Raw genomic sequence first — 23,267 nt, 5'->3', positions numbered from 1 at the left:
TAACACTGGCAATGCTTTTGTTTGTCTTAATGATGGTAAGATCCGCTTATTACAGTTATTAGAGAGATGCCTCTGCCTGAATTAAGGTGCAAATGAGACCATGTGCCAAAGTCAATAGTACAGCTTTTATCTAACAGTAAATGTGAGGAGGGAGAGTGATAGAAAGAAAGTAGAGTGGTAGGGAGGACTCAATCCTAGCTGGGCCCTGTCTTCCCTAACCTTATCCCTAGCAACCTGCACAATTTTACTCTATTCCTCCCAATCCACCTGCCCTTGTTTCCGCCTTCTGAAAGCTTCTTTTTTCACTCTGAGTTTGCTCAGCAGCTCCTTACCCATCCAAGAAGGCCTGCTGGTAATTTTGCCTGATTTCCTCCTTGTCGTGATGCATTGTGTCTGAGCTTGGAGAACGATCCTTGGATACCAGCCAGCATCCTTGGGCCCCTTGGCCCTCCAGGGCTCTTTCCCATTAGGCTCTGCTGAGTCTTGAAGAGGCTCTCCTGAAGTCCAGGGCAGTGAGGTTGTGTGTGCCCTCCTCACTGTCCTGAGGATCTCAACCCCCCTCCACCTCGTGGTCGTGTTGAGAATGTTGGTGTGTTTTACCCATGAAGAATAAAATTCACTTTTTACTCTTTCAGGATGCTTTTTGGTTTCTTTTCTCTAGCCCAAGCCAAACATATTGGAAATCACCTGAATATGATTACTTTTCACTAGCTTACCTTTAGAATTTTTATATAATTGAATGAATATACCTTGTATAGAAAAAAAATGTTTTTCTGAGACTTTCTTCTTGCCATTGATAGCATATTTCCCTAGCAATCAAGCAAAAAGGAAGAGATTCTTCTGTTAATGAATAAGTAGCTCAAATAAACTGTAATTTTTTTTTTTTCTTTAAATTAAGTTTGGTGTCTTGCAACCTTTTGCTCCTGGCCTTCAAATCCGATGCAGAGTGGTTCCCTCTGATAGTAGAATGCTGTGACACTTCTCAAGGAGCTTTGCTAATTTCCTTGACTTTCATATTAGCTGGCTCAGCAAGTATTAGACTTATTTCTCATTCTTTACTCTCTTCCAGACTCTCAGTCACAGTGAGCATCCACTCTAAACTACTGACTTTGCCTTTGCTTGTCTGGGATTGCAGTGGAGGCAGGAGGGAGATGTAAGGAATGAGAACACATTTTTAAATTGTCATCATCCAGGCCCCATTCGCTAGTAATTCTGCCAATCCACTCAGATTTTGAGAGATACAGAAAGAGGGAAGAGATGGTGTCTTTTAATTTCATTTTGCTGAAAGACCTTTTGACATTTTCACCCTAGAATCCCATTCTGTTGCCTATAAGACTTGCTCTGAGTGCTTCCTTACCTAAAAAGATGATCATTGGTAGAAAATGTAGCTCCTGAGACCATATTTAGTTGACATTTAAGGATTAGGAAAAGAAAGATATTCATAAGATATTCTCCTCTGGTCCATCTTTCTTGCTAGGTGTGCAGCAGTGCTACCAGCTGCTGTGTCCCAAGTTTCCTCACAGTACTCCTGAATTATATGTCCTGAATTCCTGGGAAGGACTGGGGCTTCATAGCTGTTTCACAGGTGTCCTGTCTCGGCCATGAGCTGCCTGCTGTGGTCACAGTCCTCATCACAGCTATTGTGTTTTAGCACACAAGATGTATTTAGAATTAATACCTTGCTCTGCTTTTTCAATGTTTTGTAATAAGCAAATGCTTTTTATCGGCACAAAAAGCAAATAAATACACCACGTCAGGTAAGCAGAGAGATCAGAACAGTTGTAGTAGCTGCAGTTAAAATCTTCATATTTAACTGATCAGGAGAGAGATGAGGTTTAGAAATATGATTTAGTTTCTTATACACAGTCTTAGGAAAAAGTAAATTGCTGAGATAATGAATATGATTGGAGAGGCTCATTAAGTCATACCTAAGGGAAATGTTTGTCTGTTCTGCTCTTAGCAGTACTGCCAACCCTGCAGAAAAAAAAGAATTAGGAAAAAAAAAAAAAACAAACCACAAACCCAAACGAAATAAAACACAATCATAATGCAGCTGTAAAGGTCTTTGCTCAGAGTGTTTCTTGTAACACGGCAGGGATAGGTTTAATAACTGTTTTCTGAGACTTAAGTATTCTTTAAATTCTTTTTTCCATATGCAAGGGTAACCATGCAAATATTTTTTTGCTGAAACACCATTCATCCTTTGGAAATTGCCATTACATAGTGAACTCAGGGAGGAAACTTACTGTCCTTGTCAACCTCCAATTGTGTAGGGCAGTGTAAAACAGAATGTATCAGAGTCTATTCATAGGTAGGAAGCATTTAAGGGCTGAGTCACTGAAATTTTGAACTAAAGTTAGAGTTTCAGCTTGAACACCAGAAATTATTTCTTGAGTATATAATTAGACCTTAACTATAATCAGTATCTCCCTGTAAGTAGTGCTTTGTTGATATCCATTACATGTATTATTGTTGCAGGCTCTTTTTTTTTTTTTTCACATGTACCCTTCTTTTTATTACTTCCCACATCTTTTTAACCTTTTAAGAGCAGCCAGATTTACACGTTCCTATTTCAACAAATGTTAATAGTTTTCATATTTGGGAGAACGGGTTTATATTGCATTTTAAGGAAAATTCTTTCAATGATCTGCAGCTTCCTTGGCTGATCTGCATCTTTCTCCAAGTCCAAGATTAAACTTAACCAGCACTCAGCCAAGTGGTACAGTAGGCTTCTCTGTAATCTCCAGTGTATTTCCCATTTTTTTCCCGTATGTGTTTTATTGTTGACTTATGTTGTTGACTCATCCTTTGAAGGACCGCTCACTAATCAGTTATCCTTTAAGTCAATAATTCTTGCTGAAAGCCATAATTTCATTAGTTTATTTCTCAAACTGCTTTTCCAATACAGAAAGAAGTTTCTGAATGTTAAATTGCACTGTGTTCTCAGGTGGAATGCTGTGGAATCAAAGGACCTATAGGTCATTACAGGAGCCTTAAATTTATGTCTAATTTCTGGAGATAAGAAATACTACTTGCTTTTAGAATCTGAAGCTGGATCATTAATTCCCAGACTAAATAAGTCACCCCACCCCTTCTTTTTCTCCTTTCAGGCTGGACAAACCACATGCTATCATCATTCTTCTATTTCTTTCTTATTCTGATAGAAATACAGATAATATTTCCAAATTTGAGTCTTAAAAATCTCTGTATGGAAGCTGCTTGTTTCCTGGCAGGCATTTATGGCTCTTTTCGAAGAAATGGTATCACTGCTGATCTGGTGCTGGGTGCTGTTATGCAAAGAGGGAACTTTAAGATGGTTCTTACTCCAGAGATGTTACAATTTAAGGTTATAGTTTTCTCTCTCTCTTGAACAGCCAGTGCTCTTCTGAATCTGCTGCTTCCTCATATCTGTTGTCTCTAGGTTATTTTGTTAAACGAGATATGTCCAATTCTTTCGTCTTATCAAATTTTAAAATTCTGTCTTGACAATGATGTTGCAGTACCTTTACAGGGAAATTTATTAACCCTTTATGTGCTGGCCACATAAGGCATTTGCTTGCTCCATTGGTTTCCCTTTCTTCCTCTATGGAAAGTGATGTCTCTTCACATTTGTAAGCAGAAACATCTGAATGGATTGGAGTACACTGGTGATTTGACAAAACTATTCCTTTTAATGTGCCTATAATTCTCAGGGAGAGTAGAATTGAAGTCTATCAAAGGAGGTGTGCACCACAGTCCCCAATTTCTGTGGTAGCTTCTGCCATTGTCATGAGGTCCAATTTGAGACATTTTCAGTTGAACTCAGAAAGTTTCCTTCAACAAAGATAACAGGCTTAAAAAAAAACAAAAAACAAAAAAACCCCACCAACAAACCACAGGAAAACAAACAAACCCAAACCCCTGCAATAAATGAGCAAAAAAATCCCTCCCCCAAAACCTCACCAAGATGAAACAGCACATGCTACCTCTGTCTCATCTCTGGATGCACTGTGAATCCAAAGGTGTTAATGGAACCACTGTTTATTTCCTGTAAGCCTATGTTCTATAAACTCGAGTTCTGCATTTTGTAGTAGGATACTTAAAAGGCTCTGTAATTTCTGCTGTATTTTGGAATATTTTTATATTCCCTTATTTTACTTGGATTTTTTTTCATTGGTGTTTACAAAGCAATTAGTGAGTAAAGTTTGCATTGTGTGTCAGAGATACATAAAAGGTACTCTGGATCTCACCAGCAGTGATGGCTAGGTGGTTGCCTGCTATGTTTTTCTACCCATAGTCATTAGATGTTATGATCACACTAAGGTTTCAGAGGACTTCTCATATGGAGTATTTTATGGGGTCTCATTTCTTGGGAAGGTAAAAAGTTCATTTCTTTAAGAAGCTGTTGACATCTACTCAAAATAATACTTAAGCTCTCTTCAGGGTAATCCTCTATGACATAGAGAAGAAAAATTTCCTGTTTCAGTCTATCACTTTACCATAATTCACAGTCACCAGTTCCCCTTATCATTCACCTTCCTAAGCCTTCTGTGCTTGCAAACTTTCCACTTGGAACAGAGTGTCACCTATACTGGCAGAGATTTATCTGTCTTTTTCTGTGAGCTGAAAGTAATCAAGATGTAGTAAATTTTTATTTTTTAATAGAAAAGTAGTTCCAGGAGTCTTCATTAATGTCTTGAAAATATAAATGTCTTTGTCCAGCAGAAAGTGGCACTGTTCACATGTTGGAGCTTGCTGTTGGAGGTTGCAGCTGAGTTAACTTGTGTGGGTGCACAAGTGGGTGCTGCCTGAACGTAGGTTTAGAGCATTTGGTCTTAAATTAGCCTGTACATCAACAGATGGGAAAAGGCAACAATAGCAGTAAGAAACTTTGCGAGGACAAGGACGATTTATATTTACAGCATCTCTAATGTTTATGAAGAAGAAAAGATCTGTTGCCTGTTAGCCATCCTTCCTGATCCCTAGGATGCTCTCTGAAATGTCTCTCTTGGTTTGACAGGTCATTCACAGGTGTCCTTGTTTGACGCAGCTGATTAATCAAATCAAACCTCAAAATGTTTGTGTTTGCATGCCTAAGGTCAAGCCTATAGCGAGCGCTCCGTATGAGTGCCAAGTTCTGCTTCTAGAAGCTGAGAAGTAACAACAAATTTTTAGAGTTAGCAAAACATAATCATCTTATCAGTTTTAAACAGATGGGAGTTTGGAAGGAAAAGTGTCTTGTTTCAGCATGCCTATTTCTTACTTTCTTGGAAGTTCACTTTTATATCTATGTGATTATTCAACTGAGACAGAAAACATTTCTTATAGTCTATAAAAGGGAAAACTGACCGCATCCTCGTTCTTTAAACTTATAAAGATGCAAAAATGCTAAGCAAACCTTTGCTTTATCTTGTTAGTTCTCTTCTGATAGTAGGGAGACTCTGGTATCCAGCCCTTCTGAAATCCATATGTCTCAAGTCTCACATGGGAGTTGGACCTCCTGAGACCTTTATACCAAAGAGCTTTTACTAATGATCCAAATTCTTTAGATATTCATTCTGTCCAAGTTGTTGAAGTTAACCTATTGAACCAACAACAGAACAGAAAAAATATAGCTTCTACAGGGTCCATTGGTAAAAGAGAAGCCTAAATTTTAGGCTGTACCCAAGTCATAGGATGATCTTTTTCTGTCCTGCCTTTGTTTGCTTAAAACTCACATTTTAGTAATGTATGCTGTGTAAAGTGTGAATTTCTTCTTATGCACAACTCCTACCATGGTGGGAGCCTTTTTGGTAATCAGTGTTATTTTCTGGAATCTGTTTCAGACCAACAGTGGAGATGGTGAATCATGTTCACTTTGTATATATATGTATGATAAATTCATTGTGGTAAATGGGATTCTTCAGTGTCTTGTCACCATTAATACACTTTCCATGTTAAGTCCAGCAGATAGCAGTGTTGCATGATGATGACTGGTACATTATGACAATTTTTATATTTTGTTTGCTTTTGTGCCCACGTAGAGTGATAAGGAATCACTTCTGTGAAGATCTACATGAAGATTTTTTTTCCAAGTGGTTTTACTTAGAAATAAATTTAAAATTGGTTGACATAAGTGTGCTCTGTGACTGTATGTACTAATTTTTTTTCTGTTTATTCAAATTGTTAGTGTTGCATACCTCATTATTTTAAACAAAGTGTCACCAAAAAAGGATCTTTGCAGTTGAATACAGTTTCTTTGTGCAGACACTTTATAAAAAGAGATTTCTATTTTAGTTTCAATTTTGTTTATTTAATTTTTAGACTTAAATGGAAAATATATTTCTGATATCCTGAAGGTCCATATACATCATCTCTCCCTCTTATTGTAACATGCACACATCTTGAGATAAGTTTCAGAGGCATTGATTTTCCCTCTAGGAGCCCATCACTTCCTTTTTAATGATTGCCTGCCTGGCAGCTGATGAGAGCATTTTCCTTCTACACTTAAAGAAAAAAAATCTTATCCAAAGCCCACTGAAAGTGGTGAGAGTCTTTTAAAATACTGTGTCTTTGGGCCCAAACCAAAGACTCAGATTTGCCTCCCAGGTTTCAACCCCACCTGTAATGCTTTGAAACACATGAGGGAGTGAAGATTTTTTGTTGTTGTTGTTGCACAATGAGGATATTTCTGAAAATAACTCTGAACTGCATTTCCCCTGCACCTATGAGATTGGTAAGGTGATTTTGACTGGGGTTTTTCATATTGTGATCGTACAGTGTTGTGCATAAAGGTTTTTACATCATTAATTTCCTGGCTACGTTGCAATTAAAATAGTGAAGTTTATCTATGATTCTATAGCTGTATGAATAAAATACCTCTGCTTCACTTATAGCTGTTTGACAGGAGCTAATGTGACATGTAGATGAATGAGAAAAAAAAAGTACCAAAGTCAAATCTCTTGAAAATCACAGATTTTATTGTCTTTACAGGGACGATATCTGTGAACACGTTACGTACTCCATATACTGCACCAGGGGAAAGTGAAATCCTTGACTTGGATGATGACTTGTATCTTGGAGGCTTACCAGAAAATAAAGCAGGCCTGGTCTTCCCAACAGAGGTGTGGACAGCACTCCTCAATTATGGATACGTCGGCTGCATTAGAGATTTATTTATTGATGGTCAAAGCAAAGATATTCGACAGATGGCTGAAATTCAAAGCACAGCTGGAGTAAAACCCTCATGCTCAAGAGAAACTGCAAAACCTTGCCTTAGCAACCCCTGTAAAAACAATGGTGTGTGCAGGGATGGGTGGAACAGATATGTGTGTGATTGCTCTGGCACGGGGTACCTTGGCAGATCATGCGAAAGAGGTAGGTTCCATGAGATGACTGCACTTCTATTTTTATGGTAAAAAAAAAAGCACAAGCATAAAATAAATAAATTCCTGTACAATGATTAAAAATGGTAAATTATCATTAACTGTCCTGAGGCAAAAAAAGCATCCTTGATTTCCCTTGATGTGAGGTGGAGCCCTGCTGTAGACTTCAAGAAGTAACTCTAGAGGAAAGATCTTAGGGGAGACTCTAAAGTGCATTTGTGTCTCATCATACATTGCTGAGTTCTGAAAAGCTTTGTGAAAGCAATTTTAAATATTATTGCATTGCTAAATGGTCACATTCCAGTTCCAAACTGTAGTCTTGTTCTCTGCTTATTTATGTCAATATCAGTATATGAATAAATTCACTTTTGAATTCCACAGTGTCACTTAAATCCATGGCCAGAACTTCATCCATGAGTCAAAGCAGAAGAGTCAGTAGGAATTAACATTTGTACTCATCTCTTTTTGAAAAGATCCTAGTACCCAAGGAAACTGCCTGTAGTTATCTAAAATCTCTGAGTATTCCTCTTACCTAGAAAAGGTAACAGTGAAGTTGAGAAACTCCATTTATTTAATTGAAAAGCTGGATAGCATCGAGGAAGGCAGATGTTGAGGTTAGTTAATAAATAGAAAACCCTGTAATTTATTTAAAATTGCAGAGTGTGCTGATAAAAGATTTTAATGTAAGTACGTAAACGATAAAAAAATTTTAGTTAATATTTTAGTTTTTTATTTTTAATCTTATGGAACTAGAAAGTGTTTCAATGCCAGGAGTTGTATTTTTCATCTCCCATTTGACACAGCAGTTTCTTCATATTGTCTTCAGCCTGAAATCTAAACCTAAAATTTATTGGCTGAAAATGTAAGTTCTTTTCATCTAGTTTGATTAATTTTTCCAGTTAGTCAGATGAAACGAAAATGTATTCTTTAGAAATAAAACCCCAATGAATGTTTTAAGTTGTATGTCAGTAGATATGTGCATTTATGTAGTATAGGTCCTTGCATATTATCAGCATTTGCACGTAGATTCTCAGATCCTTCTGTGTGGTTTTTCTGTCTTATTTTTTGACTATTTATGCCTTTGGCTCATGGCCAGCTGTTCTGAGCTCTCCAGACTGTTGTTCCTGGTGGAGTGGAGCTGGCAGAGGGATAACGGAGCTGCCTGATGCATCCTCGCAGCCCTCGGTTAAACATGGCTGGTGTACCACCCTGTGGCCAAACTCTCCTATTACAGAGGGGAACAAGCAAAAGCCGGGTTTGCTTTTTTTTTTTTTTTTATTTCTACTGAAAAAGCCAGGAAACATGTGCCTTAGAGACACAAACACAGCAGATCTGCAAAGAGCTGAGAGCAGGCTTCATCACAGCAATTTCCCGTGCATATATTGGACAGGTGTTGATGTTTTATAGAGAAACCTCTGCTTTTTTTACTTCCCGTGCCTTATTTTCAAGCATTATCCGGTTTAAGGCTTCATTTTCCCAGAGCATTCCCCTGGTGGGAATGGTGGTACTGGAGCGGTGATGCTGGCTCCTCTACAACAACGTTTGGTTTTTGTCCAGCAGAAATATGTGTGGCACTTCAGCTGTATGAGATCATTTCCTGCTCTTGGGTTTCCCTCTCCAGAGGGAACTGTGCTGAAAGGAGATGTCTTCTCAGTAATATTCATATCCCAAGTGGTCATGCATTAATAAGATTATAGCTTTTGGGATTCTGAAAGCGTCGTGTTGGCATCCTACCACACAAAGTTATTATAACTACTAGCCGTGTGTAGGAACTGATAAACTTTTGTTTTGCAGCACATTTATAATTGTTCAAGCTAATTTAAATAAAAGGGGAACATGCTCGTTTCAGCAAACAATGCAGTTCCACAAAGAAAATAAAGCTTTAGAATAAAATACTGGAGATTAAACAACTAGAATATTTAACATTAAGTATATAAGGTGTCTTCAGTAAAAAAAAAAAAGTGTAGAGCTACTTCTTACTGCTATTTAATTTTTATTTTTCATAATATTTCCCCTGAAGTAGGAGTGTTAACATCCATACTTGGATGTTTAGTGTACAATACAGAACCTGGAATAATTTCAGCTCATTAGTGCACAAAACCCCTGGAACACCACTGTGGTCCATTTTAATTTGTGTATACTTAAAATTATATATATACATATATATTTATATCCACATCCATTTTATCGTGTTGCAAGTTATTCTTAATTTTACTCTTGATTTTCAGTAAGGTTAAACATCAGCATAATCTGTAGATTGGCTTTAGTAGATTATGAAAACTCTAGCAGATGGATGGACAGATGTCACAGCAATATAATTTGGCATCGTCTCGTACTTTGTGGATCACAGTGAGTGATTGCCTCTTGGCAAAGCCTTTTACAGGTGTATTCTTTTCACAGGATGGCCAGAAACAATAGTAAAATCATCAAAGAGTGATAAGCAAAAGTAAGCATGCAAACAAAGGTTTATCGAGGTGACATTTCTGAGGAGAAAATATGTTTAGAGTGTGTGTAGATATCCATATGGTGCATGCACAGACCCCTACATACTCATATACACATTAAAGAAATGTAACTTTCATTCTTTGTGTTATATAACTGGATGCTCTACAATTTTAAATTAAGAAAAATAAAGGTGGTATGAGGATAGATAGCATGAAGAATCAGGTGCTCAAAATATTATACTAATTCCATCACTGTCTTAAATTAACTGATTGGTCCTGTGTGTTAAGGTTGTAAAAAATTTACAGTGTGGCTTAGGACCTCAGTCCTGAAATAATACCAGTGTGGGAATTGGAAGAAATAATTTCAACTTCTATTCACATATTATCTAGTAAATAATTACATACAGAGAAATGTTTCTATCAGATTGATGGAAATGTTCCCTATAAATCTCCAAGGCTTCAGCTTTGCGCCCAGGTGGACACAGATGCCATGGAGAAAACCCAAAATGTCTGGGAAAAGAGCAAAAAGTTCAAATTTGACTCAGTAGCAGCCAACATATTTAAATACTCACACAATTTCTAGGAGTAAAATTGTATATATCAGGGAGCATTTCTGGGCAGGATACTGTTGCTCTACTCGTACTGGTAAATAAAGCAGGCTCAGAGAGCAAACCTGAATAGTTAATTAGGGATGATCCAGATTGCTCATATACATCCTGGCACGACTCTGGACTGTATAGTCTGTCATTTCTGGGCAAAGTTTGTGTGGGATTTCAGTGACAGCAGACACAGAGGGTGATTTCATGCTTTAAAAATGCTATGTGGGTTGCAATATGGTCCTCATATTATTGCAGACATTTTGAAACTGAAAAAGCAGGAAAAAATTAAGAATTCTGTCTTTGGGATTTCACAGGTACCACAAAGGGTCCAGAGGAAACAAGATCCTGTTTTATTTATTAAAATATGTGCAATGGGCATTCTTACTCACCAAGCATCATGTTTTTAAAGTAACACAAACTTGACTGCAGAACTTACGAGAAAGACCACTGAAATTCAAATGCCTACTCCATACTTCTTCCACTTTAATTTAAATAATCTGTGAATTGAAGAATAGCATCTATTCAGGAAATTCTCTTTTTTTTTTTTTTTTTTTCTGAAAATATCCAGTCATCATTTCTGAGGGTAGAAGCAGATGTAGGAAAGTTTCCAGAATTGGTGCCTCAGTCTCTTGAGCAATTTAGGTAATTCTAGCTCAAGTGGAAATTAAGGTCCTGAATCTCCTCTCATGTCAGTACTGGTCTGTGCATCCTTGGGTTTAAACACAGAGATAATTAAGGTGGTCTGTGTGTATATATGTAGGAAAGAAGACTATCTAGCTGTGAAGATTTTAATAAGAAACAAACTGAAGAAAAAAAATGAGAGGAGAATTGAACCCTTCAATGGGGTTGTTTTGGAGTTTGGTTCATTTGTGTGTTTCGGTTGGCTGTTTTTACCACAGGAACAGGAAAAGTTTTAAATGTCAGGTTTATAAAACTGTCAAAGAATGAATGTATAAAACATTTTAATATAAATCTCTGTATCGTATAAAGCCATTTATTTCTTCTTAATAACTCTACTGCATGCACTTATTTGCTACCAGGAAAAAACTTGTCAGTGATTTTATTATAAGGATTTTCTGCTGTTTTTCTTTTCAGCGCTACGATTCCAACACTGAAGTGGTAGTAAAACTATTACTATTTTCATTCTTTTTTTTAAATGGATATCACATCCTGAACTAAACTTAGTCTATTATCACTTGATCTAATAATTAAGGGAAAGCTGAACAAGAGAGAAAAGACGTTCTGTCAACACTTATGTGAGAACATTTAGCAGTGTAGATTTCATGTAAAGATGAGACACCTACTTGGAATTAGTTGGTCCAAAGCAAAAAAACATAAGAGGCAAAAATTAATATATATTTTTAGCTAAATTGTTCCTTCAAGGTTTGTGTACCTGCTGCCTCTTGTCGTTCAAATCATTGCTTTACTAACCAGGCCTTGTAAATTAGCAATCCATTCCTGCCACTTTTGTGCTTGGTTCTACTTTGTTGGGGGGTTTTGGGGGTTGTTTTTTTTGTTAGCTTTTGTTTTGTTCGTTGTTTTTCATTTGCTTTTCATTTGGGGATTTTGTGTGTCTTGGTTTTGTTTCGCATTGTTTTGGTGGTAGTTTGGGGGTGGTTTTTTTGTTTGGTTTTTTTTTGGTTTTTTTGCCTTTTTCTTTCCCCTATGATACCTTTGTGCTTAGAAAGCTTGTGCCTTGGAAAGGACATATTGACATATTCAGAGCATCTAGTTGACATGAGGGGGCTTCCTCATTGCCCAGAGCTTTTAAGTCATTTGATATTCTGTTCAGTATCTTTAGTCTGTTCTTGGAACATCTGTTCCCAAAATACTGGCACAGTATGGCTTAGGAGGATTAAGTATCTAATCACATCAGGTCTGCTCACCATGGTGTTACTCACAGGCCATCTCCAATTAAATTAAGGCTCCAATTAAGTTCCTTCTCTCCTTTTTCTGTAATTTTCGGAAAAACTTGAATAATTACAGGAAAGTTGGCAAACGGTATCAGTGCTGATTCTGACACCTCTCTTTTACATTATCCTAAGATAATTGGTTAGCAACAGAACTCTAGCACTGATGAATGTTGGGTTTGCTCTGTATGTGAAAACCCTAACTACTATTAATGTGGTGGATTTTTGTAGACAATACAAAATACCTTATATTTTCTGTTATATGAGCATGTAACTTTAGGGTTTTTCCTGGAATTCTTTACCTAAATCACGTTTACCTTGATAAAGACCTTGGGAGATTTTTATGCACAGACTAGACAGCTAGGCATAGGAAGGAATTGTAACCCCTATACATTACTTCCCCAAAATACTAATAAACAAACAAGGAAACCCACAAAAACCCAACCCCCAAACTAACAAATAAAAACCCCCAAACAATCAAAAAGCCAATCAGCTTCCACTGAAAACTCTTTGATTTGAAATTACTTTTTGGGTTGTTGCAAGTATTTCATCTACTTCACAGAATGATTTTAGATTCAGAATATGCTGAAAATATGATTACCTGCATAGTCAGAAGTCATCAAACACGTAAATGCATTCTAATAACCTTTTATATCTAAGGACTTTCACAGCAGTCTCAGTAATCACTTTTTTCCAGCATCAGATTGTTTTCTCCAAATTTATATTGGGGGAATTTAAAATTCTTTACACAGGAGAAGGTTGCCCAGAGAAACTGTGGATGCCCCACCCCTGGAAGTGTTCAAGGCCACGTTGGATGTGGCTTGGAGCAACCTGGTCAAGTGGAAGGTGTCCCTGCCCATGGCAGATGTGTTAGAAGTGGGTGATCTTTAGGGTTCCTTCTAACCCAAGCTGTTCTATGATTGTACTAGTGAAAATATAATCGATCACTTTTGCCTCTCACGGAGTTAATAAAACATTTTGTCCTTCCATGGACTGCGTAGGCCAGAAGTCTTGAAGAGCTTTAACAGTGTACAAGATATGCTATGGGAACAATTTTGGCAAACATAGTTGTGAGACTTACTACACATAGCATCAGTAGTAGTAGTCCTTGAAAATATTATTGCATGTTGACACCAGAGTAAACTTTGTTTTAGATAAGTGTCTCCGCTACACCGAAGCAAACTGAAGCACAGAGAAGCTTCCCATAGTTGTTCTCTGCCCACAGTGTTCAATTGTCCTGCCAAAAAGGACTTCCTAATATGTTTCAGAAATACATTTCCTTTGCTTTCTAGGAACTGCAGTGCCTTCCCTGTGAGCAGTCTCTTTGCTACCTTTCTCGTTACCAGCCTGGAAGCTGGGAAAAGAAGGCTTGTGACTGGTTGCTCTGGGGTCTAACAGACTGTGACTGCTCTGTGCCAGAGTCTCTGGCCAGGAGGGTTTCCTGGAATGTCTGAAAGTGACAGCTCTTTGCTTGTCTTGGGGGTTTTAGCATGTTACCCTCAATATGCCATGTCCAGTCTCAATCCTCTTGCTGAGGCTGTCGCAGTGTTCATATAAGCGTTTTTGAGTCCATACCATGGTTTTTGTAGTCATGAAACAACCTATGCCCCATCCATACTGTGCTGGGGACTCTCACCCATTTCAGGAGGATTTTTTGCTCACTGGATGATAATTGTAACTCACAGTTGTAGCAATGCCAATAGGTTTATACAGGAAGCATCCTAAGGTGGTTATCTAGGGGGAATGACAATCAGACATGGGCTTTTGTTAGTCTGTAAGGTTTACCTGAATCTCTTCTGCTGATTTGACCTATTTTAAGTAGTACAGGCCCAGTATTTCAAGCATTGCCTTACAGGTGATTTTACCAATCTTGTTGAAGATGCACGCATGGCTGGCTGGGTCATTAAAGAGCAATTTAGTTTCTTTAAAAAGCACCAAGATATGCCACTTATAAACAAAAACAAATCAAAACAAACCCTAACAAAAACCCCAAACCCAACTTGCCTGTGTTTCCCAGTAATAATAATGAAAAGTAAAATGTAACTTTTCTGTGTCATGCTGACTGAATATACATTTACCATCTTACGTCTAGGGAGTTTCAGTAGACAGAATATAATTCTTTAACAACTGATTTTTCTCCTTTCTGTTTCCAGAGGCAACAATTTTAAGCTATGATGGAAGTATGTTTATGAAAATACAGCTTCCTGTTGTGATGCACACAGAGGCCGAAGATGTTTCTTTAAGGTTCAGGTCTCAGCGAGCTTATGGCATTTTAATGGCAACAACTTCCAGGGAATCTGCAGACACCCTTCGGTTAGAGCTGGATGCAGGACGAGTTAAGCTAACGGTCAACCTAGGTAACAACCTCTTCCTCCAAGAAATTAACATTTTCTTTACATTTTTCTTTTTGCTTGCAAACATTTATGAAACAGCCCGTTTTAACATTAAAAGTAAACTGAAATGATATATAAACACACGTCAATGTGGCATTTGCATACGTACGTACACAAATACACGGCCATTATTACAATTTATTTTGTTTCCTTTTGCATTTTTGTATTCTTTATTTAGTCTTAACATTACCCATCACAATATTTTTGTACTGTTGTGTATTCTAAAAAAAGAAGACAAGTTCATCAGTGGCATTTTTTTGGCTGAATTGGTTTGTTGGTTCGGGAATATTGGTCTCCCTCCACAATTTCTTTAGAAAAGCAATTCCACAGTTTCAATGTGCAAGCAGAAACAACATATATGTAGGTCAGCTCAGTTTTACCTCCACCAATTAATGTACGACATGCAAATATATCAAAGACATTCTGGTTTTAACACTGAAAATGTTGCAGTTAGATACTCCCACTGATGGATTTCTTGGTCTCCTTTTTTTAGGTGTCAAATCTATATTAAATCCATCTCCTCTTTTTTTAAACAATTCTGTAGTGGTATTTTTGTAGTATCGAACGATAACACAACCCTTCAATGCCCAAAGACTGCGGCCCTCAGCAAACAGCCTTGTGAACACAGGAGGCACAAGCCCTTTTACAGAAAAAAAAAAAAGAAAAGAAAACTGGTTTCCTCATTTAAAATATGATGGACAAAATGTCAGATTATGTTTTTCTGTAGTGTTAAAAAAAAAGTAACTAAAGAAATAAAAGTGCTTCAGCCAGGCTTATGAATAAGTCCAAGCCAGGACCCGAAAGAGAACAGGAGTTCAGGAAAATGCACATTCTATGCAGTTATTCCCCTTCAGGGGGATGCTATTTTTAAAGGGAACCAAGTACTTTATTACTTTAGTCACAGATTTCCAGAAAGCACTGGTGGGGCTTGGGGGGTAAGAAAATAACCACCTAACCCTCCACTTCATCCAAGTGTCACTCACTGAAACTCTGCCCTGGTGTTTAGCATGAGGAGGGAGAAGGAGGAGCAAAGGGTGTCGCGGGTGACCCTTCCCTGCCGGTCCCCTCAGAGGCCGCGGCGGGAGGCTCCGAGCGCTTTCTGTAAAGGGGCTGTGCAGGTGCTGCTCCTTGGCTGTTTGCAACCACTTTTCTGATGCGGTTGACGACACATGACAAACTCAGCTATATGGAAACAAAATCTAGGTTTGATGGTATATATGTTCCTCAAAGGTGTAAACCCGGAGTAGCCATACAAACCGAGTAGTGTGGTGTAGGGTTTGGGGTTTGGTTTTTTCTTTTTCCAGTAATAGATAAATGCAGGTAGCCCACCAGAGGATCGTGCACAGAGCAGGTTGTTCACTTTCCATACAAAACACCACCCTCTGCCTACTTCTATCGTTCATGAAAGTCAATAAAAAGTAAATAAATCCGTGCCCCAGTAATATTGTTCCTTCCTCCCATGCCCCCTTTTTTTTCTTTCTCTTTTTTTTTTTTTTTAAGTCAGGCAAAAAAAAATTCTTAAATAGAAAAGATTCTCTTCATTCTCTAATGAGAATTTATAAATATGTGATTTTTTTTTTCTCTATATTATTATAACTTTAAAGTAGTCATTGCTCATTTCTAAAATCTAGACATTAAGGATACGTAAACCCACAAACCCTTATTTCTGGGGCTGGGTGATGAGCTCTGTATGTCAATCCTTAGCTTTTGAAGATGAGCCTTTGAGGTTATACTATCCACAACTTGTCCAAGGTGTCTGATTGTGGCCTGGCCTGCTCTATGACCCATTGTGACGGAGCACTTTCTAATTGCACTGAGAGAAATTACCTGTTCTTTCACAGATGGGGAGAAAGTTGCAGCCTGCCTCAGTTAAGCATCTTTGACTTTTAATCCTGACTTTTCACTTAGATTTGTCACCATGTAGCTTTGTTTGAAATTGGCCATTTTTTACCCTATTTGTCGTTTCTATGGGTAAAGACCTCTCGCAGTATATCTGGGTTATAACAGTACATAAAGACTGATGATATGGAGTGGCCATATTTGCATGTGTCTGTCCCCGGAAGGGTGGACTGTGATTTTATTGGATGTCTGCAGCTATTACCTTGAAGGATAAATTTTCATTTTTCATCTATTCTTCCCCATCTAGACTGTATCAGGATTAACTGTAATTCCAGTAAGTGCCTATTCAAACTTTTTAAAATGTTATTCCACCATTGTAAAATATGCAAACTAGAATGGCAAAGATTGTGGACAGCTTGCAAGTACTTGATAATTTATTAATGAAATGTGATGATTAATTATCACTGTGTAAAAAGTCATCATATCTTTAGCACTTGTTTTTTGTCCTTCCCATAGGACATAGCATTAACTGGAATATTAAAAAGGAAGCATTCTACAGGTTGTAAACAAGCCTAGAGGAAATGCTGCTTTTAGTACTGTATTATTCTAGATAGGCTAATTTATTTACAGTAGCCAAAGAATTTTTGAACCAGCATTTCTGATAAGCTGTCACACATTTTTCCCCCATGTGCTCCTCCTAATTTTCCTGACATTTGACCTTCAACCTGTGGTTAGACTGTTGTAACATAATAGTTCTTACTACAAAAATTTCTATTTTACAATCCTCCTAGACAATTAACTGTATTTACTGGCTGGTTATAGCACAATTGAGTTTTGCTAAATCTTTGATTTACGGAAACGTCATGCATTGCAATAAGGACATTATTAAGTCTGAGAATAACCATATTTCTATGATGATTTTTTACACTCTAATTATGTAAAAAAACCCTGAATTGAACAATTTTTCTCTGTGATATGCATGTTTATGAAACAGAGGGAAACATTTGCCAGATGAATGGACTAAATTTTAACTTCTCTGATATTATTTGGATTAAGAGGCTATATTCTGAAAGGAGAAAAAGGACTGTGATTTTATTTTGAGTCTATGGAATTCCTGAATGGTGTCAACAAAATTATTGATAGTAAGTATGGTAGATTTGAGTTTTGGGTTGTTTTTTTGTTTCCCTTCCTAACAGGTTTTACAGGCCAGAGGACTGGCTTTATGCAAATAGAGAAAAAGCTAAACAACACAGCACAGGTTTCATTTGTAGTTGGTAAGAGTTAAAAGATATTAACATAACATTCCTTAATAATTTTATAACCCATAAAGAAAAACAATGATCTGAAGTTATTCTTAATGTGCCATTTGCTAATAGATTTTTCAATTAATAACTTTACAAAACAAAAATGCAGCATTTGTATTAAAAACAAGAAAAATTTCTTGGGGCAAATGTTTAATTTAAACTGTTCTTAAATTCAGAGAGACTTTTCAATACAATAAAGGAAATGCTTGTAATTACCAAGACATAAAGATATATCTTCCTCATATTAAAAACAAAATAATAAAAAAGTAAAAAATTCTCACTTATAAACACAAATATTTTCTGTTTCCACTCGCTAAAATATATAAAATCATGAAAACTCTCAGAAGCATTTTCTTGGTCTGCCACAGGACACTATTCTTTTCTACTGCTGAAATCTCAATTAGAAAAAATTAGAAAAAAGTGTAAGACAAGCAGCTTTTTGAGCAGAACTGTAATGAGATTGCCTGCTGGTGGTAAATTCCTCTTTTTCTCAGGAAAAGCAATATTGCTTTTTTCTTAACTTCCTTAATAAAATCAGAAAATTCCTCTGAAAATAGAGTTACTAACTTAAGGAAACCTCCCAGGAATAAAACCACAATATAACAGGTGTTTTCAGTTTTTAATCTCTTTTGGACTAAATGATGTGTCAAAGATAAATTTAAATGGCTTCTAGGTTTCATTTTTAAGCAAGTTTTGATGATCAAAAGAGAATGTGCAAACACAAAGTAATAAGCCTCCAATTAGAAGATTGCAAAGAGGAGGAATGTACCTACTGGATTGGATTAGCAGTTACAAGTTCTTGGTCTCATTCAGAAGTAACATGACCTCTCTACAAAATATCCTTGGTATACAATACTCATAAGTTATTTTTCTTTACAGTTTGTTTATAGTGGTTTTGTTGTTAGAAATGAGCTTGGGTGATGAGTTCCATCTCCCTGTGGTGCTTGTGTGTACTGAGCAGGGTTTTGTGAACTTTCAGTACGGTAAGTACTACACTGCTTTCTTCTCTGCACTGGAGTTTTTCAGCAACCAGATGTTTCATGAGCAATTTCTATATTTTAATGTTTAGATTACAGAGATTTATTGCTCTGAGCAGTCCTTAAAAATGCTTATTGGATAATATAATGGGGTTTAGTGGGACACAATTTGTTTCAAAGCAACAGCATCCAGAACTGGAGTATTAATTTGCTAAACACTTTGATAATTGAGTGCCTCTCCTTTTGTTTCTGCTGAGAGCTGGATGTGTATTAAGCCTAATTTTATGTTGATAGAAGTAAATCTGGTCTCCATGTCAGAATTTTATTTTTCCATTTCCTATTTTTGTTTTACTTAGAAATTAGTCCTGTTAATAAAACCTCAGTGTTGGGAGTGGCAGACATTAGTTATAACTAGCCTAGTAACAGGTCAGGATGAAGGTTTGAATTTGGACAGATAGCTTTAAAACAAATCCAAAGACTTAAACTAAACATAAACAAGCTTGAGAGAAGAAAAAGGAAAATGTGAATGTAAACACCTTCTCCTGCTGTGAATTACAAACCTAGGCAATAAAATACCTCTTCCTCTTCTCCTTTTCTCCCAAAGCCTGTCTTCTGCTCACTGCAGATCAAAGGAATAAGTGTCAGCTGACAGAGCTAAGATTTTGGTAGCAACTTTTTCTACACATGGTCATGCCTTCCCCTTTAGCTGATGTCCTGTCTTGCAGAAGAGGTGGCATTTTGGGGTCTTCCTTGTTTGAAGGGCAGAATTTTTTAAACTTTTAAAATGTTAATCAGATATCAGGTCAGTACTGAGCTTGTGTCTCATTAACAATACTATGGAGGCTGTTCATGCCAATTTTATGGAACTGTCTGGAATGCTAAACATTTTGCGCTAGGTTAGAAGATTGATACGCCCATAAAACCACACATCATGAGAAATCTGTCTCATGTCAGTCAGAAAATACTGTTGCTGAAATGTTGGGCTTGTACATCCTTAAATAACTTCATTGTGTTCTTCAGAGCTACAAGTTTACAAAATTAAATTGTCTGTCAGGCAGTGAATTAAATGGTCCTTTTAAATTGCAGGTACCTGTAGGTCAATGTTGAGGCTGCAGCAGGAGAAAGGGAAAAACTTATTTAATGAACAGAAATAGCTGCTGTGGTTTCTGTATTAGTGTTCACGGGGCAAAGAACTCATTTAAAAATAAGACTGCAGTGAACTCTGTTCTTTTAAATAATATGAATGTAACAACTTTTTTTTGCATTAATCATTCTGTAAAAAATAAGTTGGTAGCTGTAGAGCTCTTCTACATTATATACAGAATTGATAAACTAATCCTTAAAACTTGCCTAGTAATAATTTATGAAAAAAAATTTTGAAAAAGCCCGAAAACATTTCTCCTTTTCAAAGAAGGAAGTAATTTTTAACCTTTAATCGTAAACTGTTAAGCATAAATTATGAATAGCAGTGAATCCTATTGAACTGAATGGGATTTTTCCGTAGTATTTCTGAGATAGAAGTTCATCCCAATAAAATTTACATTGCAGTTCAATAACAGCTTCTGAATGACTTTTGAACAAAAGCAGCTGTGCTATATTTTAATATTTTTCACTGCTGTAACTTAAAGGCTACTATCTTGACTTAATTTAAATTCCTTTTTTGTTTCAGTTTTAACAATTCCAAAACATTAACATCTGAAAAAATCCAGGTAGCTGTAAAGGCTGCTGGTTTTAATATTCAATATGCTTTTGTCAGAGACATCTCCAGTCTTACAAGTTATTTCATCTTTTGGGTTGTGAGGGGTTTTATTATTATTAATGTATTGCTATAATTTCTGGAAATAAATTTTCTATATTTTTATATAAGTCAGCAGAGTAAGCCTGTAGTTTTTTTTATTAATTGATACATTATACCACTAATAATGTTAATTGTTAAATAGCTGGCTCTTATTTCCCAGTCTGATACTTTTGTTCAATATGAAAAGGCACAGGACATGTTTTTGAATGGTGCTCTGAAAGATTGCTCAGCTTGTGGCACACAGTGCAGGAGAGATTTAGGTTAGTTTTCTTCTACACAGCTTTGCTTCTGTAGGCAATAACTCATAGAGCAATGGCACTGAATTCAGTTATACTCAAATGTAGGACTGTCAGAAGAAATGATTATGAATTGCAGGATGTCAGGGAGCAGAGAGTACCATGGTAGTAAACGTGCACACAGTTCCCCAGGGTGAGCAAGGTGGGTGTCCACTTTTACAAATTAGGAAGAGTTTCCTGGGCTTTGAGGGTTTTCTGTTTGTTCTTCCAGCTAAGTGCCCATTCAGTGGTTGTATTTACATACACCCCTCGTTCTTGTGTCTATCTAGTTAATCACCCATTCTCCATATCATTTACTGTCCTTCTCACTTTTTTTTTTTCTCATGCCATTTCAATTCTCTGTTCTTCTCTATAGCCCTTAATCTTTTTTCCTTCTTTTGTATGCTCATCCTTTTAAAACTTCTCTATTCTGCAGATGTGCACATTACAGATGATTAAGTTATTCTGTTTGGAAACATCTGTTACTGAAGCACTTCTTGTCAAAATATCCTACAAATCCAGGGCATGACAAGGAGCTCTGTCAGATTATTAGTAAATAAGAGGAGAATTGTATATTTTAAAGAACAAGCAATGGTGTTGAATTGCATTATATTTTCAATGTGCAGATGAATTTTAAGAGGCAGAAAATGTTTTGTGAAGACTATACACCCTTTTGAAAGCTACTGCTTGTAAAACTGCATTTTATTGCAAAATCCAGAATCTTCAGCTGTGCTGTTATGGATATTCCAAAGTCTACTGTGATAAGTAATTCATTAATATATTTCCATGTATTAACTTCCTACTATCTGGTGAAAAGAATTATTAGAATGCTTTATTCACTCCCTTTCTTGCTGTTTTTGGCAGTAGAAAATCATTATGATGATTCAATTTTGTAGCTCCACCCAAAATGTAAGATTTTGTACTTGGCCTGTTTTCTTACACAGTGCTTATGAATTGCATGAGTTTTGATCTTTTCCTCATTAAGTGTGGCTGACAGCCTGGCAAAAATATGTAAAAGAGCTTTACCATAGAGGACATGCAGCAAATCAGCAGGGTACTTTCTCTGCAAGTTCAGTCAGGAACTTCCCTCTGTGGCATAAAGTTTGAAACAATTATAAATAATTCTTTTAAAACTTTGCCTATACTTAGCAGATTTAGAGCAGGAAGTCATTGGATTCCTTCTCATTCAGCAATATCAGTTTAAAGGCCCCTATTTCACATAATTTCCTGAAGAAACAGGTTCTGCTGCTATTGAACAAAACTGAAAATGTACCTGGCCCCTTTCAATCAAATTCTGATTACAATTTCATAGTTGCTAGTAGACAGCATGCAAAAAAAAAGGAAAACTGCTGCTTTACTCAGAGACTCTCACTGGAGTCCTCAGTAGTCAGTCCTGAAGCTGCACTAAGACCATCCTCTCTCTTGTTCCAGGCCTTATGTTTTGAACAAAGGTTGAAAACAGCTCACCTTGGGAAAAAAGTCCATGTTTGAAAGCAGAAGAGCCTGCCTGTATAAATATAATCAGGAGGGCTGAAGTCATTATAGCACATTATTTATTCTGTACAGCCACAGAAGCCAGTTACAAGAGATGCTCTCTAATTTCTCCTTCTCTGTTAAATATAGAGTGGGAAGAAATGGTGCTGCACAGGTCAGCCCAACACATTAATTGGCTCACTGGGTATTCACTTCTTCCTGCAGTCTTTGTGCCCACTTGCTCTGGAGAAAAGTAGTAGCTGTTTCTTGAATGGCTGGAGTGACTTAGGTGGGAATGTAAAGGGAACCAGCATGGCCACTGCTGATCATTTGTCAAAAGTTTTCATGCTATTCTTTGGGTTTTGTGTTTCAGAATTTCATCTGTCTCTAAAAAAAAAAAAATTTCATTTATGTTAAAAACTGCTTTTTTTCCTCTTCCTGTCTGCTGGTACTGCTCTTACATTGCCCATTGCTTTGCTGCCAGCACAAAAGGTTCAAGTCTATGTGATGAATTTGACTAAAGTGACCCATTAACAAAATTGTTAATTTTAACTTGCTGCAGTTTTCTGATATCTGTTGTAGAATAAAACAGGATGGGGGGAACGCAGGAATGCTAGAAAAACAACCTTTAGTAGAGAGAGTGCATTGCTTTTTTCAGCAACACAGATTTATGCTATCCCAAAATGAAGTCATCTGGCCTGCGTCTAAGCAACAACATCCTGGAAAAGTACATGCTGTGTACAGAAAGGCATAAACATCACTTCTTGAGATGTGGAATGATTAATCTATGTCAATGAAGGAAGTGATGTTTCTGACAACTGAAGGGAAACGTTGGAATGGTTTCTGGGTAGAGATGTCCACCTTTCAGCTATGTACATCACAACTATTCTCTCCTGAATTTGGCTTATGAAA

The 23,267-nt window shown here is 36.9% G+C and overlaps 1 protein-coding gene across 1 annotated transcript in view; it reads left to right on the top strand.

Annotated features, from left to right (window-relative positions):
• The window catches only part of NRXN1 (neurexin 1), a 516,697-nt gene that overhangs the window by 276,217 nt on the left and 217,213 nt on the right, over positions 1-23,267 (top strand). Inside the window, exons 10-12 of the mRNA XM_042051442.1 lie at positions 6,952-7,335; positions 14,450-14,653; positions 16,836-16,862. Coding sequence (XP_041907376.1) covers positions 6,952-7,335; positions 14,450-14,653; positions 16,836-16,862 — 615 coding nt within the window. The remainder of the gene's footprint in view (positions 1-6,951; positions 7,336-14,449; positions 14,654-16,835; positions 16,863-23,267) is intronic.

This window comes from Corvus kubaryi, unplaced genomic scaffold (assembly GCF_017639235.1).
Source record: "Corvus kubaryi isolate FWS band 111438036 unplaced genomic scaffold, C.kubaryi_AGA036_p1.0 76, whole genome shotgun sequence".
NCBI lineage: Eukaryota > Metazoa > Chordata > Aves > Passeriformes > Corvidae > Corvus > Corvus kubaryi.
Note: the sequence above shows the minus strand (reverse complement) of the source record. Positions and strands in the feature narration are given on the sequence as shown.